This window comes from Mixophyes fleayi, chromosome 11, assembly GCF_038048845.1.
Source record: "Mixophyes fleayi isolate aMixFle1 chromosome 11, aMixFle1.hap1, whole genome shotgun sequence".
Classification (NCBI taxonomy): Eukaryota; Metazoa; Chordata; class Amphibia; order Anura; family Limnodynastidae; genus Mixophyes; species Mixophyes fleayi.
Window position 1 is genome coordinate 72,166,389 of NC_134412.1, and position 18,028 is coordinate 72,184,416.

The 18,028-nt window shown below is 42.4% G+C and overlaps 1 protein-coding gene across 1 annotated transcript; it reads left to right on the top strand.

Moving 5' to 3' along the window:
* The first annotated feature begins 3,445 nt into the window (after nucleotides 1–3,445).
* Nucleotides 3,446–17,429, top strand: PERM1 (PPARGC1 and ESRR induced regulator, muscle 1). The gene is made up of 4 exons (XM_075189628.1): nucleotides 3,446–3,598; nucleotides 14,061–15,815; nucleotides 15,962–16,126; nucleotides 17,326–17,429. Exons 2-4 carry the CDS (start codon nucleotides 14,063–14,065, stop codon nucleotides 17,427–17,429), a joined length of 2,022 nt encoding a protein of 673 aa, XP_075045729.1. The 5' UTR covers nucleotides 3,446–3,598; nucleotides 14,061–14,062.
* The last annotated feature ends 599 nt before the right edge of the window (nucleotides 17,430–18,028 follow it).

The following is an 18,028-nucleotide window of genomic DNA, read 5'->3' on the forward strand; positions in this document are numbered from 1 at the left end:
GCAGAAGAGGCATGTATTACAAGGCACCAGATGTTATGATTATAGCAGAAGAGACATGTAGTATGAGCCACCAGAAGTTATGGTTCCATCAAAAGAGGCATGTAGTACAAGGCACCAGAAGTTATGGTTCCATCAAAAGAGGCACGCAGTATGAGCCACCAGAAGTTATGGTTTCAGCAGAAGAGGCATGCAGTGCGAGCCACCAGATGTTATGGTTTCAGCAGAAGAGGCATGTAGTAAGAACCACCAGAAGTTATGGTTTCAGCAGAAGATGTATGTAAGAGCCTCCATATGTTATGGTTTCAGCAGAAGAGACATGTAGTAAGAACCACCAGAAGTTATGGTTTCAGCAGAAGATGTACGTAGTAAGGGCCTCCATATGTTATGGTTTCAGCAGAAGAGACATGTAGTAAGAACCACCAGAAGTTATGGTTTCAGCAGAAGATGTACGTAGTAAGGGCCTCCATATGTTATGGTTTCAGCAGAAGAGACATGTAGTAAGAACCACCAGAAGTTATGGTTTCAGCAGAAGATGTACGTAGTAAGAGCCTCCATATGTTATGGTTTCAGCAGAAGAGACATGCAGTGTGAGCCACAAGATGTTATGGTTCCAGCAGATGAAGCATGTAGTAAAAACTACCAGGTTGATGGTCCTGGAAACAGTTATGTTCCCCAAAAAAGAACCAATGGAATGTAGGAAGTTTCTGATAACAGATTCTATTGTGAGAGGTATTGATCTGGGACTTGGTCATGAATGAAATAGAAAGTTATGTGTCTGCCAGGAGCTACTGCTCAGAGAAATAGAAGGTACAAGGTAAAGATTGTTGAATGGGTGAGTCAAGTTGGAGAGGTAGATGTGGTTGTCCATGTTGGTACTAATAATTTATTTATTAGTGATGTTGGAAGAGTTTTCAGAAGCTGAACCTGTTCATAAGATTGAAGAAGATAAGATGCTTCATATTAGACAATTTAACACTTGGTTAAAGAAATAGTGTAAGGAGGAAGGATTTGGATTTGTCAGACGTGACAGCTGAGTTTGGGAGGAGAAGATTTTGTCCAAAAGAGACTGCTTACATCATGGTTCTAGGGGAACAGAGGTTCTTAGTGAGGCGTTCAGACATTTCATTAGTGGTTATTTAAATTAGTTATGGATGTGGTCAAACAAATGGTAGATCCCTCTATCCACTAACGATGATACGAGTGTATTGATAATAGCAGCAGGTTAAGGAAAGTTGGTACAGTTTAACTGTTACATGTAGAAATGCTCGCAGTTTAGGATATAAGCTCCCTAAACTAGTTGGAGTCATGTCAAGCGATAGTTAAGTCTGCATTTAAAGTATTGAACCATGCTACAGTGATAATACTCAAATGTAAGGAATGAAATGAGACAAGTTTAGATAAAGGACACAGAGAGGAGACAGAGTACTGTTGTCAATGGAGTAATCTCAGCCGAAGGGCTGATAACCAGTGGAACACCTCGCGGATCAGTCCTGGGTCCTATTTTGTTTAAAGTATAATACATGTTATTATTGGTTATCTAGAAAGGAAGTTAGGATTTTTTTTTCCAGATGATAGCAAGATATGTAGTAGGATTGATAATGATACTCCAGAAGAGGTAAAACAAATCTGGAATGATATAAAGAAAATAGTGGAATGGACTAAAGTGTGGAATATGAAATATAATATATTTAAAATGTAAAATAAGGCATGTGGGACACACATCTGAAAGCAGAAAAAGGGGAAATGTTGGCGTTTGTTTCAGATGATATGATGTTCATGTTCTCTACATAGTCAAGCAGTGGGAAAAGCAGTAGACCTAATGGTTGTATAGGAAGAGGTATTAGTAGGCAAACCGAGGAGGGGGGGTTCCTAGTGCCTAGAAACCCCCCTCCAAGCCTGGGGCACTGTATAATTGACTGTAATTGCTCTGCTTGAAAAGAGAGAGCTGCGTGCAACTAACTGTAGTGCACGCAGCATTGCCCATGTATATTATGGTGATAGGAAGAGTTGGACAGCAGCCAAACACTGTCTAAAATTATAGCCACACCCCCATGCATGCTAGCCAAACACACTGGCGACATGGTGTGGAAAAGCCCCTCTACAAATCCTGCGTTTGCCCCTGGGAGGGGAGGTAGGAGAGAAATTTCCCTGGGCCTCTGACTGCAAGTGATCCTCAAAATTCTTTTGTGTTCCAACTTTGTTTTATATTTATCTTTATATTTGGCAATTTCCAAGTAATGAAAGTTTAAAACCTAGCACTTAAACATGTTAATTGGTTAAATTGGCCAATAATCCAGTACAGCAGTATATGTATGCAGTATTTTGTTTGTAGTTTTTAAATGCATTTTTAATGTTTTGGGAGTTTTTGTTAAGAAAGAGGGGATGGGGGCCTCTTAATATGGGATTCCCGGGCCTCTATGAACCTCTGAAAGGGCCTGCTAATAAGACATCACCTTGAGTAAAGGTCACAGACAGCCAAATGTATTGCTATTGTTAGACTTAAAATAAATTAAGAACCCCCCCAATAAACAAGAACAGAAAACAAGCACACAAAAAATGTCAGACTTGGTGGACCCGTAGGTTCTTTTTTGGCGTCAAATTCACTGTTTCTATGCTGTACCCTGGAGGAATGTGTGATCCCAAGACAATATCATTACTCAGACTAAGGCTGGGTACACACTACTGGGGTGTCAGCTAATTATCAGGCCAATCACATGCTAAACGACCATTTAGCCCCATATCGCATTAGTGTGTACATTGCACTGAGGAACGATTAACATTCCAAAGCACATCGTATCGTTTCATTTGGTTTTTAAACCAAACTAAAAATCTTGTTCAACGTTGGAATGATGTAGTTCCAATCCTGCAGTGTGTGTGCACTCACGACCGCCAGTGTCCATAGCTCTCCATAAAGTTTAAAGAGTCACAATCTTTACAGCCGATGGTTATGACAGATGAAGAGCACAGATCTGAAGGTAAATCGTGTAAAATGTGTTTAGTGTGTACACATGAATCGTCATGCTGATCGGGACTTTTAGATTTTTTCAGTTGTTGATAAACTTGTTAACGATATCGCATTGGGAGACATTTTCTGTATTGTGTACTCAGCCTAAGGATATTTTATCACACCTGTGATTTTAACCATCTTCCTGAACTTGGAGTAGAACCAATGGGACTGTGAGTTCTTACACCTGACCTTTATTTGTAGCAATTGAAGATTCAGATTCTTGTGTTTGCTATACACTAACAATGACAGTGTTTCAAAGTCATTTAGTGATTAGAAAGTGTCTAACAGACTGAGCTAATGGAACGTTGTTATAAAGTTGGTATTCTGTCTTTGTATGGGGCTGGATCTTTAAAATCGCAGCCCACCCCTTGTTAGCCTCGTCACAGAGTCTATTTGTTGCCAGTGTGAGTGCTATGGCCACTATTTATAGACTGGGTCCCGTGTGGCTCAGCAGAATTGAGGCCCTATTTTCAGCACCTGAATGGACATGACTGTCGTGCCAGGTAACTCTGGGTATAGACTGGCACGTAGCACCCTGGGGTACTAGCGAGGCTTTCACAAATCATCTTCCTTTATGAGGATGTGTATAAGGTAAGAAACAGCTTGAAAGTGTTTTTGATCAAGTCTTTATGTAATATTAGAACCTGTACTTCCATAAACTCATGGACATAGCTCCAGATGGGACATTAGAAGTATATTACAATGCATGTTAATGATAGCAGAATTTAGGAGTAGATACATTCTAATATCTATTATTAAGTATAAGTTCCTATATTAATAAAGAATAGAACTTCCATATTTCCTACGGAAAGGATTAAAGTAAACATGAAGGATTCACTAAGAGAGCAAACATTTACATGATTTATGTACCTATCTTTGACATCTTTGAAGCTGCACCACTGAGCTTACAATCTTATTAGCAATTAGTATGCAGTTCTGATCTTAGCCAGGTCATCTCAGACTTTAGTACTGTACATAGTATAATGTTCAACAGAGCTGTCACATACAGGGAACAGGATCATGTTTTTTAAAGAGAACAAAAGTCCAATACAACAAACTACATTTTTGCTTTTTAATAGTAACAGTAATTGTGATAGTCATGATACAATAGTTGCTATAAATTGACTTTTCTGGACAAACCCGATGCTTCTGGGTGTGATTTTGAACCTTTAGCCTTAACATGCTATCACATTACCAGGACGACTTTCCCAAGGTCATTCAGGCTTCACACAATACACATTATGATTAGAGTATTTGTTTTCCAGTCCCACCTCACAGACAACTATTATTATTTACACAATACATTTTTGCTACAATATAAACTTTCTTAGTGTGTGGTAGGAACTTGGGTATCTGTTTACACACGTTGCCATTATGTTTACCAAGATAGCCTGCAGCATATATATATATATATACCACTGCTTGCAAGAGAACGGGCCAGGTATTTTGCATTCTGGTGGGCTGCTGTTATTCTCTTCTGTAACCCCTGACTGACCTTGCACTTGTCTAGACCTGAACTTATTCTCAAGTTCGTTTAGGAGACACTACATAACTTATGTACAAAGAAACACACACAAGAGAAGACTGGATCATTGTACAGGTGTTTGTGCAGTGTGGGAAGCATTGACATGTGCTGTTGACATCTGAAGTGTATATTTGCAGTAGCAGAATATTTTCTTGCATAGATACATATGTACATAAGTATATAACTGGACTTCAGGTTTTGTGCGAAAATGTATATCGATTTACCTTTTTTCATACATGTTGTTTACTTATACACATAGGGCCTGAGTCATTAAGGAGAGCACAGCAGAAAAAAAGAGTAACTTTGCTCCTGGACAAACCATGTTACAATGCAAGGGGTGCAAAATAGTATTTTGCATGTAAAGAAAATACTGGCCGCTCTTTCATGTAGCACACATACTTGATAGCTTTATTTTGCACTGAAATTTAAAGTTGATCTAGGACAGTGATGGGCAAACTTTTTCAGGAGCAGGCCAAATAAAAAAGAAAAACTTTAGGCATGCCAATATAATTTATTAAAAAACTCAAATATCGAAATATATAATAATTTTTTTTGGAATGGGACAGGAGGGTGTTATATAGCAGTGTTACCTCTATAAGTGCAGCGATCGTACAGACACAGCACTTATTGCAGCAGGTTGTTGTAGATCCATCTTTCTGGTGAGCCACTAACTGACAACACAGCAGCCAATCGAAATCAGCCTTAGTATATGGCCCAGCCCATCTCTTCTCACATGACTTTCAGCCATTAGGGGGCGGGCAGGTGTTTGAGTGATTGACATACGAAGTGTCCTTTTAGGAAGGAGGATGAAGTGTAATGGAGGAAATAGCTGGGAAGGCATAAAAATGAAGGTTCTGACACACAGGGTCGGCCCTAATAATTTTATGCATATTTGAATGAAATTTTTTATAATATTGGCGGGCCGGTTAGAACCTCTAAGTGGGCTGGATCTGTCCCGCGGGCCGTAGTTTGCCCATCACTGATCTAGGACATGACCTGCCCCAACTATACATCTGTCCCCACATTTTAAATTTACCTCCCCCTCCAATGCAACATGGTTTTGCCCAGGTGCAAATTTACTCCTTTTTTTTGCTTTGCTCTCCTTAATGAATCAGGCCTGTAAAGATTTTTTACTTATCTATTTTTACATATGTATCCCAAGTAATCAGAACCCTAAATGGTGTCAGCATTATATATTTTTGTAGATGTAGTTCCCTCTATTTGGTTAGGTTTAGGCCTCATACCCATTGGTAAAAACAAATATCATAAGCAAACAAATGTTTCTTAGTGTTTTAGAGATTATTGCAGGCAGTTTATAGACTGTCTGCCATGTTCATATGCACGCAAACAACGGTACGAGTAGTGTTCCGATAAATGCTGCTGCTGTGGAACACATAGCAAGTAAATATGTAGATGGAATGTAGATGGATATGGGAGCCCTAAAAGCATTGGTTTTAGTGTTAGACCTGTTTACACGTGTTTTACACAGATGAAAAACAAATTTGTAAAACGCATTTATAAAAACGCCAGTAGGTATGAGGCTTTAGGATTCTGGTCAGGGTATATTAACTTTTTAGCCTACATGATATCAGGCACATGTCTCATAAATCACTTACATCATTGCAGTTTAGTATCCCACATCTTGTTTTCTACAATGTTAACTATTATAATTGCAACTAGTATTTTAATACGTTGTGCAAATCTGTGAACTGTATGGTCTAGCTTTTCCTTCGATGTCAGCACCGCAAAATTAGTCATAAAAATCATTCAGAAGTTGCTCACTGCATGCTACCATAGTTCTTGGAAAGATCAGCCCACAGCCTAATTTATTGAACTCAATTAATATGTAAACTCTGATTAGCAGCAGGTCGTACTGTGTATGCCTGTTTTACATATCACAACTCAACAGTTATTCAGAGATGAGCATACAGCACAAAGTCACCTACTACAACTTGAAAGTCCCCCAAGCTGAGATTTAGTTTTCCTATTCAAATGCTTTGGGACTACATGTAAACATAGAAACAACTCAACATAGCGTCATTTGTCATTTTCATGTCACCTGCTAAAATATGTCTTCTAAGCCCTTTAGAAATTGAAAGAGAAAGTGTTTTGGCATATGATGGTATATTCAAGCAAGGTGACTTTTATTCCTTTGGTTCAAAACCTACTAGATGAGATGCATCTCAATTTGCAGCTGTTCCATTGCAATATTTGCTTATTCCCATGCCTTTATCAGCCCAGTTTCATGTCATTCCAATGGGAAAATACCTATGGAAATGACTTAGTGCTTCTTGAGTGAAGTTTTTTATTTATTAACAGTTATTTATATACCTACATATAATGAAGCGCTTTACAGAGAACATTTCATAATTCATATCAATCCTTGACCCAGTGGAGCTTACAATCTATACTGCTTACTTCACAGACACAAACTATAGTGTTCATTTTATCAGAAGCCAATTAACCTGCCAGTATGTCTTTGGAATGTGAGCGGAAGCCGGTACAAACACGCGGGAGAGCACACAAACTCCTCACACATAGGGCCCTGGTTAGAACCAATGACTTCAGCGCTCTGAGACCATTGTGCCACTGTACTAGTGAATAGTTGTTTTTTGGGGGTTTTTTCACAAACAAGAATTGGACTGCACTTATCTGGAATGGTAAAATAAAGCATGTAATTTCAGGCATACAGCAGTTTATCTTTATACAATGTGTTTACGCAAACCGGAGTCCTGATATAGATTCATTAATATCAAATACAATGAAAACACATCAGTGTTCTTACGGATATTCCATTATTAACGTCTTTCATACTATTACATTACAATATAATATTGTTACGACAAATAATGCGGCATAAACTTACAGAACAGGTAGAAGAGGTCTTCACCTATAGCAGCCATCTTTCCCGTAGAGACTAGTTACGCTCACAGGTACTCGGATGCCCCCAGGTCTTAAACTCAAAGTAGTATAAGTTTATACTCACACAGCTGCGTACAGGTACAAGAGATGACACACGGAACAGCGATCTGTAGACTGAACGGAGCACCGGAGGGGATGTCAGGTGTCAGCACGTTCAGGGTCACAGTCAGTGGTTCGGAATCCAGGGGCAGGCAATGGATCAGGATCACAGGCAATGGTTCAGAGTCCGGGTACAGGCAATAAGTCAAGGTCACAGGCAAAGGCTCAGAATCCAGGGACAGGCAAAGGGTCATACACAGGTAGTCAAGTCCAAGGTTCTCACCAACAGAAGTACAGGAGCAGGCTAAAGCACAGAAACTCAGAACTATAACCGGCATGGAGGCTAAGCCCTCCCTGCCTTATAAACAGGCATTGACCAATGGGGGTAGTAATGAAATCAGCCCTAGAGGCTGTCATAATAAAGCCCACCTGTTGCTTAGCGCACACGCCCGGCTGCCCCTAATGCCGGGACGCGGCGCAATCACACTGCAGCGTCCCGACCGTTGCCTAGGCAACGGATAGGACGAAACCCGGAAGTGACGTCCCGGTCGGACCCGGAGGTGACGTCCCAGTCGTCATAGTGACGGCCGGGACACAGGTAAGAGACTCGCGGCGGCTGGGCACCGCCGCGGCTCATTACAGTACCCCCCTTGAGGAGGGGTCAAGGAACCCCTACATCCAGGTTTTTAAGGGAATTGTTTGAAGAATCTCTTGAGCAGACTGTCAACGTGCAGGCATTTCGGAGGAACCCGAAAGCGTTCTTCTGGGCCGTAGACCTTCCAGTGCACCAGGAAATGGGTTTGCCCCTGAACATTTTTTTGAGTCGAGAATTCTCTCTACAACAAACTCATGAGACCCAGGCACATTGACTGGTTGAGGTTTCGATGGTTCGTGAGTTCCAAACTTGGATGAAGAGATAACAGTATTCAAGAGGGAACAGTGGAATGTATTCGGGATTCTTAAGGAAGATGGAAGCTTGAGCCTGAGGGCAACAGGGTTAACGTTCTTAATAATAGCGAAGGGTCCGATGAACCTAGGTCCCAATTTCTTGCAGGGTTGTTTGATTCTAATATTACGGGTAGGCAGCCATACTTTGTCTCCAACTTTAAGAGAACAGATCTTGCGGTGGCGATCAGAAAAAAATTTCGCTCGAGCAGAGGCCTGAATGGACCTTCTTCCAAATACTTCTAAGACGAGAGACAGTTGGACATATACCAGAGGAACCAGAATAATTGATTGTAGAAAGGGAATTGGCTCTGGGATGAAATCCAAAATTACAAAAGAATGGAAAGAGACAGGTGGCAAAATGACAGGCATTATTGTAAGCAAATTCAGCCCATGGGGGCAATGAGGACCAGTTGTAATGGAATTTGGAAACGTATAATCGAAGGAATTGTTCCAAAGACTGATTGACTCTTTCTGTCTGACCGTTAGACTGTGGATGATAGGCTGATATTGATGCCTAGGGGAGTGCAGAATGATCTCCAAAATTGAGCGATGAATTGAAACCCGCGGTCCGAAACAAAATCCTCTGGCAAGCCGTGGAGACTGAAGACATGGTGGATGAACAATGATGCTAGGGTCTGAGCATTGGGTAGCCCTGTCAATGGAATAAAGTGGGCCATTTTGCTAAATCGGTCAACCATCACCCAAATTGTACTGTGACCAGATGAGCTGGGTAGATCCACAATAAAATCCATAGAGATATGGGACCATGGTTTAGTTGGAGCGGACAAGGGCATGAGTTGACCCAACGGACAAATTTCTAGTAGACTTGTTCCTGGCACAATTCTTACAGGATAGGACGAAATCTCTGACATCAGAAGATACGGTAGGCCACCAAACGGAACGTGAGAGAATTTCGGTGGTCTTAAAGATGCCTGGATGACCAGCACCTTTATTTTCATGGGCTTCGGACAATATGGCCTTTCTGAGGTGAACTGGTACAAACGATTTGCCAGACGGAGTCTCGGGAGGAGCAATTCTCTGGAACCGGCTTAGAGATGCCCCTAGATCCTGAGTCAAGCCTGCATGGATGGAGGCTGAGGAATAATAGGAAGCGGAATAGTAGATGGGACGCGAGTATAAATAAAACTTCGGGAGAGGGCGTCCGCTTTTGTATTCTTGGAGCCCGGTCTGTAAGAGATATTGAACTTAAAGCGGGTAAAAAACAAAGCCCAGCGTGCTTGCCTGGAATTTAAGCGTTTAGCAGATTCAATAAACAGGAGATTCTTGTGATCCGTAAGCACAGAGATAATATGGACAGCTCCTTCTAGCCAGTGTCTCCATTCCTCAAATGCCCATTTGATAGCTAAGAGTTCACGATTGCCCACGTCGTAATTAGTCTCAGCAGAAGAGAATTTTCGTGAAAAATAGGCACAAGGGTGTAACTTGTGGTCTCGAGCATCCTTCTGGGACAGAACAGCCCCCACACCTACATCGGAAGCATCTACTTCAATGATGAAAGGTAATTCAGGATTGGGGTGTCTCAAGACTGGAGCAGAGGCAAAAGCTGATTTTAGGGCTTCAAAAGAGAATATGGCATCAAAGGTCCAATTGGTGGCATCAGCCCCTTTTCGGGTTAAGGCGGTAATAGGAGCAACTAGGTCAGAGAATGAATGAATGAACCTCCGGTTATAATTTGCGAAACCCAGAAACCTCTGGATGGCCTTGAGATTAGTTGGACGTACCCATTCTAGGATTGCTTGAACTTTGCTAGGATCCATTAGGAACCCATCTGGAGAGATAATGTACCCGAGAAAAGATACCTTTCGGACCTCAAATTCACATTTCTCTAGTTTAGCGAATAGTTGATGCTGCCGAAGTTTGAGCAAGACCTGTTTCACATGAAGGCGGTGCTGGTCCAAGAACGATGGTTCTTCTCCTGTGTTCAGGATACCCTCTCACGCATCCATTTCCATCTTTAGCGTGAGTCCTATGTTTCGCTATTTGTATTTATTACACGTCTCAGTTTTGAGCGGTTTTTATATTTGTATCCTTTGGTCTGTATGGCCAGTTTGTTTATTATCCATCAAATCCGGTTTATTTATTGTACATCCTTTTAACCTCCAGTTATTAACACTACATGTGGGACGTTTTACTCATAATCCCCCACCCAATGTCACTATTTTAGCTCATGATTTATACACATTGTACATTTGTTGACTGCCATCTTTTCCCCTTTCTTCTTTTTTTGAGGTTTATACCCTTTGGAATTGTGGGTATATTGAGACACCCTGGACTGTCCCTTATCCGGTTCACACACCATCGGTATTGGACCTCAGCTCCAACAGCTACTTTAGAGACTTTTTATTATTCATGTGAGCCACCAGCTTAGTTGGCCCAGCAGTTCTTTTTGTGTTCTGTTTTCAATATTGTTTAGTTTAATTTTTACATTGATACACCACCCAGGTCACCTTATGTTTATTACTGATTTTGTTTATATCCTGTTCCTTTTTACATTTGTTGTTTATTCAGCATCATCTTTTCTAATCTGAGTCTTATTCCCTTATCTTGTGAGCGCAGTTGGAACTCATTTTTTGTTTACTTGTACAAGGAGGGATTCCTTGGTCCTACCGCTGCTGCAAGTGTATCACGCAATTCGTTATTGAGCGCATTTGTCCATTTGTTTACTGGTCCAAGGACGAGGAAAAGATCAAGATGTCATTCAGGTATACCATAATAAAGCGGCCTAGGAATTCCCTGAGGACATAATTAATTAGGTCCTGAAAGACAGCGGGTGCGTTGCATAAACCAAAAGGCATAACCAAACACTCATAGTGACCTGAATGAGTGTTAAATGCGGTCTTCCATTCGTCCCCATCTCTGACACAAATAAGGTTATATGCACCTCGTAAGTCGATCTTAGTTGATCGAAGAGAACTGATATTAATGGAAGCGGGTACGTATTTTTTATGGTGATTTTATTCAACCCGCGGAAGTCTATGCAGGGTCGAAGAGTCCCATCCTTTTTGGAGACAAAGAAAAAAACGTCTCCTATTGGAGATTTAGAAGGCCTAATGAAGCCTTTCTTGAGATTCTCCTTGATGTACTCCTCCATTGCCTGCATTTCGGGAATCGAGAGAGAATACAATCTCCCCTTAGGGAGTTTAGAGTCAGGGACTAGGTCAATTGCACAATCGTAGTCACGATGGGGAGGTAACGTGTCAGCTGCCTGTTTAGAGAATACATCTTGAAACTCATGGTAGGAAAGAGGAAGCCTATCCAAAGAGACCTGGAGCAGACAAACCGGTACAGATAAACAAGATGAAGAACAGGACGGACTCCAGTGAATGATGTCTCCCTTGTTCCAATCAATGACCGGATTGTGGAGTTGTAGCCAAGGATGTCCCAAGAGCATCGGAACGGAAGAGCACCTAATAAGTAAGAAGGACAGGGCTTCGGAATGTAGCGCCCCCACGGTGAGTTGTAATAGTGGTGTCTGTGAACACACTTTTCCACCTGGTAGGGGACCTCCTTCCAGACCGCAGACAGTGATGGGCAATTCAAGCTTAATGACAGGCATTCCCAAGGAGTGGGCAAAGTCCAGATCCAAAAAGTTTCCGGTGGCGCCACTGTCCAGGAAGGCAGAGACAGGAGCAGATTGTGCACCAAAGGATACAACCGCAGGAACCAGTAGTGCATTTTTGAAGGATATTATTTGTAAGCCTAGACGAACCTCTTCCACGTTCTCTAGCCTTGCTCTTTTCCCGATTTATCTGATTTGTCTGACTTGTTTGGACAAGCTCGAAGAAGGTGGCCCCTGTTGCCACAATACAGACAGAGGCCTAAGGTACGTCTCCAGGTTTTTTCTTCAGGAGTGAGACGATACGCACCCAGCTGCATGGGCTCAGCTGCTTCATAATGTACAGCAGGAGGAACAAGAAAAGAACATGAGGGAATAAAGGTGTCCCTCTCAGCCTTCCTTTCTTTAAACCTGCGCTCAATCTTGATGACCAGTTGCATGAGATTCTCCAGTGTAGTTGGTACTGGATATTGCACCAGAGAATCTTTTATTTGTTCGGAAAGACCCAAACGGAATTGGCTACGGAATGCCGGGTCATTCCACTCGCTGTCTGTGGACCAGTGCCTGAACTCCACACAGTATTCCTCAGCCGTGCGGCGACTCTGTTTCAGAGCCCTGAGATGTGATTCAGCCGAGGCGACTCTGTCAGGATCATCATAAAGGAGTCCTAGGGCATCAAAGAACGCATCCACAGATTGGAGTGGAGGACTTGTGGGAGCAAGGATGAATGCCCAGGATTGAGGATCACCCTGCAAGAGAGATATAATTATGCCAACTCTTTGAAGTTCCGATCCTGCTGACCGAGGCCTAAGGCGGAAGTATAGCTTACAACTTTCTTTAAAGTTGCGAAATAAGGTTCTATCTCTGGAGAACCGATCCGGCAGGTTCATTTTAGGTTTAACGGTTCGGACACAAGAGCTTGCTGGGCTTGTGAGGTTCTGGTAGCTTCCTCTTGCGCAGACAACCTCTGTGACAGACCTTGGACCATCTGAGAAAGCGTTTGAATTTGGCCTGCCAAAACCTGAGCTGGAAAAAGATTTGTTCCGCTTTCTTCCATGGGAATAGTTTCCCTGGCCAGTTATAATGTTACGACAACCAATGTGGCATAAACTTACAGAACAGGTAGAAGAGGTCTTCACCTTTTGCAGCCGCCTTTCCCGTAGAGACTGGTTATGCTCACAGGTACTTGGATGCCCCCAGGTCTTAAACTCAAAGTAGTATAAGTTTATACTACTTTGCATACAGGTACAGGAGATGACACACGGAACAGCGGTGGCCCAGCGATCTGTAGACTGGACGGAGCACCGGAGGGGGTGTCAGGTATCGGCATAGTCAGGGTCACAGGCAGTGGTTCGGAATCCAGGGGCAGGCAATGGATCAGGATCACAAGCAATGGTTCAGAGTCCGGATACAGGCAATATGTCAAGGTCACAGGCAAAGGTTCAGAATCAGGAAACAGGCAATAGGTCAAGGTCACAGGCAGGGCTGGATTAAGTGAAGGGAGGCCCCCGGGCTAAGGGCACTGTGAGAACCCTCCCCATGAGGCCCCTGGGCTGTAGCCCCTTTAGCCCTATTGTTAATCCGGCTCAGGTCACAGGCAAAGACTCAGAATCCAGGGACAGGCAAACAGTCATACACAGGTAGTCAAATCCAAGGTTCTCACCAACAGAAGTACAGGAGCAAGCTAAAGTACAGAAACTCAGAACTATAAATGGAAGGTAGGCTAAGCCCTCCCTGCCTTATAAACAGGCATTGACCAATGGGGGTAGTAATGAAATCAGCCCTAGAGGCTGTCATAATAAAGTCCAACTGTTGCTTAGCGAGCGCGCCCGGCTGCCCCTAATGCCGGGACACGGCGCAATCACACTGCAGCGTCCCGACTGTTGCCTACTAAACGGCCGGGACGCGGGTAAGAGAAGCCGCGGTTCCTAACAAATATAATATTTTCCAGTTTCGCTCAATCTACACAGCCACACTAGACTGATATACCACCTAGTGCAGTAGTCAGCTAACATTTACATTGTGTATTTTCACATTTACAGCTATGGATAACTTTGAATATAGTATTCAGATCAATGACCGCGACTGGGAGGAATTTTACTCCACGGCTGAGGAATGTGGCTTAATGCAAGTGGCTCTGGCAACAGAGGAGGATCTGCTGCTGAGTGATACCGAACGGGAAGATGCCACACACAAGACCACGTCCGGGAAATCTAGGTTCATCCGAGTCAGCTTGTGCCCAGCAGAAGAGGAGCGTCCTGCAGCGCAGAACGCACAGAAAGTGGTACCTCTACTAACCCAAACTAGCTACACCTGGATAGGTCCGTGTGAAGACGTATTGTCGGGGAGTGAAGATGAAGAGATCGGATCTGTTACCAGGTTTCTTTGTCAGAAGGAAAATCTTTTGTGCAAGAAGAAGGACACTAAGAGTAGGATAGACATTCCATTTCCAAAGCCAGGAGAAGACCCTTGCACAGCCATCCCATACGTAGAAGAAGCAATAGTCAGTCCAATGAGTGAACGTTTAGTTGAATACCTGAGTGTTGTCAACAGAGACAGGAATCACCATTATGGAGTAGACACAGAGCATCAGACAACTAAAACCACAATAGAGAGAAGTAATCAATCTGTGACCTTTAATGGAGAGGAGGAAACAGGACACTCCAGTAATGGACCTAGAGTTTCTGTAGAGCCAGGTGCTCCTTCAAGTACCAGTGTGGGGTTACCTTATCCTAACAAATCACCAGATTGTGTGTATAATAATCAGATCTGCTTAGGACAGCTTGGGAAACTTCCTAACATAAATAAAACTTCTAATGAGACAATGACAATGAGCGTTACGAAAATGTGTCAGTCGCACCATGTAACTACTTTGCCAGGAAGCCTGGGACAAAACGATCAGTTAGATGTAGACAATGAAATCTATCAGCCTCCAAGGAATGATCAGACAAGGCAAGAACTTGGGGAGCCTGTTTGCTCCAAGCCCAACGGTGTTATACATGAAACCTTGGAGAATGTTATCCAGAACGGTAGATTTCAGGTGGCAAACAAAGTCATGGGAATTTCCTCAGCCGTGGAGCAAAATATCCCATCTTCCATAGCTGAAAAGTTGGATTTACACAGTTCCAAATCATATATTGAAACTGCAACTAACATCACAGCGAATAGGCATGAAGCCAGTGCCAACTTTGATAGAGATTCTGCGGCTGACCACACAATGCCCACATATAATCTAGTACCTGATAGTGCTACAGGACAATGTTTGCAAAACAGAAGCCCTCCAAAACCTCTCCCTCCAGCCTCCAGTAAGAACATAGCCCCCACCGTCCCTGAAATGTATGAATTTTTCTTTGATGATTTTTCAGACACAGGAATGATTGAGACCGAAATCCACATGGCAAGTAGAGACGGAATCATGTACACGCCAGATATGTATGAATATTTTTTTGCTGAAGACAAAGAGGAAAACAGAACCAATGAAAATAAAGACAACAAAACACAACAGGTATCAAGCACCAATTTGCCTTTGGCTTCAGCCCCTCCAGAAGCTGCCTCTTGGCCTGAGGCGTATGAGTTTTTTTTTTCTGATGGACCTCAAGATGAAGATAGACAGGGCGCCTTGGTCACCGTATCACCTTCCCAGGCACAAATTGCTGCTGATCTTTTAAAGTCCTTTGTTGCTCCAGGACTACAAGGATCCACAGTGAGAAGGGCACATGATACGAGATCCACAGGAGCGATATTCATTCCTCAGGATAGTCATGGGATATATGAAGAGACAAGTGTAGCATCACCAGGTAACAGGAACAATATGACACCCAAACTGAAAGAACTTAATCTTAGTATCGTCCATTCAAGATATTAACACACTACTAACATATATGTAATAATACTATGGACATACTATAATGCTATGCTTATATAATTTAATGTTTGTTTGCAGGCTCTCTTGTGCCGTACTTATCCCCCAGCAAGAGTGATGCATGCTTGGTGTTCCTTGCCTTTGCATCTTGGGCTATGAAAACTTCAGATATGCAATCTTCAGATGGATGGAAAACAGGTGTGTCCAATACTCCTGGCTACAGCCAGGGACAAGAACATCATTTTGGTAAAGTAATTTATACCAGTTCCTCAAGAGGGACATTTGCACAGAACAGTGGTTTTGTGAAAATCCTCATTGTATGTAAAATTCCCAGAAGTTATGGGACACGTTCACCCAGCCCAATAAGCTAGTAAGACTGTGATTGGTTATTGGGTGAAGATATACTGTATATCAATCCTGTCTCAGATTAATCTGCTGCTTTGGCTGTGCAAATGCGTTTAGTAGCATAATCTGCAGAACTAATAGTATAAAACAGACAACGAAACAGGTGAAAGGACCCTGTTTCTTAGTATTTACAATCTGAAGGACCATTGTTAAAGGGTCATATACTAAGTCCAGAGCAGGTGTGTAGAACAAATTGAAATAGTACTTTATCATATTTTGACCTGTGATTGTATATTTATGTTCCTGCAAGTAATTATTGTTTGATATTCTAATATCTGGTATTCTTCATCGGGACTGATGTGAGTGTGTTCTTTGTACAGCGCTGCGGAATAAGTGGCGCTATATGAATAGCTGCTGATGATGATGATGAAAACTGTTTAGGAGGTGAACTATGCAAAAGTGTAACAGTTACATCCAACCTCCTACCGCTTTAGCGCCATCTCTTTAATTTAAATAGACTTTTGCGGATTTACTTTTAAAATACTGCTCTGTTTAGTTCCATTTAAGTCTTAAATTGATCATGAGAGCGGATTGACATCAGTTTTGCTCCTATTACATACATGTGTCACTTGCTGAGGGAAGCTTTTAATTACATTGCTCGAAGTGCTCCTAGAAATACGCTTCTCCGCCAAAGACTGGGGGAGATTGGGTCTCCTCCTATCATTTTAATGGGATCAAACATGGATGTGTCAAACTTTGGGGGGAATTTAATTGGCCGCGGTACTGTAAAAAGTAGCGCAGCCTGCGCACAATTACCGTAATATTGGTAATAGTGCGCATAATTACAATTAATATGGCAATTTCAACGCCGGTTTTTTGCTCACGGCTCCCTGAGCCATGAGCAGAAATAGGTTTACCGTGGCGGTATTCTGGGGGGGATTGAATTCTCCCCTTTGAAACACATTTGCTGGCGCACTCTGAGTTATGGAATATACTTCACACACAAGATGTAGATTACGTTTGTAACTGTTGCAAAATACTCTTTTATACCTAACAGTCTACACTCTTCCTATAGTCTCTCAAATGTATTTGTTTTCTAGCCCTGCTGGCTAACATTGGTGCGGTTTCTGCCATTCGATATTTGCGAAGGCGCAGTAGAAGAGTCTGGCGTGAACCTTTACCGGAGCTTGGAGAAGAGACCTAGATTTCCTCAACCACCGAGAAGTCGTGTGTGGACTAACCGATAAAAAGTCAGAACGTTGACAGGATCGCACTGGAGCAAGACAGCCGTTTGGATGCAACGGCCTCCAGTTTGCATGTTGATATGTCTGTAGCTCTTGTCCATTCATTCCCTGGTGGCTGAAGCCAATATTCAATCTGCAAGGCATCATTGTTGCCTTAGTATTGAATATATCAATGCTCAGCATATTTAATTTCACAGCAACTGAGACAAGATGTTGAAGGAACAATATGTGCATCAGAAGGTCCATCACTTGGTTAGTGCTGGATACATTCTGAAGGTCATGACATTTTGTGTAGTGCATTTGCTGGAAATAGTAAGTTGAATCATAGACTGATGAGGTGGTGAGTCTGGACCTGTTTGTCAACTTGGTATTGTTATCGCCTTAAAGATTTTATAGACTCAGGTAAGAGGTTCTCAGACCCCATGGCTGCTATGAGTAACCTCTTGCTTGCATAGAGACACCTGGAAGTCACAATGGGCGATCAGTGGAAATAGAAGTGAGTTATGTCTTGTGATTGTTATGCCACCGGTGTTGCTGTGATACCTAATAAATTGTGTCT

Bases quoted from the DNA above. Each gene is read 5' to 3' on its own strand.
- PERM1 (XM_075189628.1), top strand. From the start codon at position 14,063: ATGGATAACTTTGAATATAGTATTCAGATCAATGACCGCGACTGGGAG. The intron at 15,816-15,961 runs GTAACAGGAACA...GTTTGTTTGCAG, and splicing joins GACAAGTGTAGCATCACCAG to GCTCTCTTGTGCCGTACTTA. The intron at 16,127-17,325 runs GTAAAGTAATTT...TTTGTTTTCTAG, and splicing joins GGGACAAGAACATCATTTTG to CCCTGCTGGCTAACATTGGT.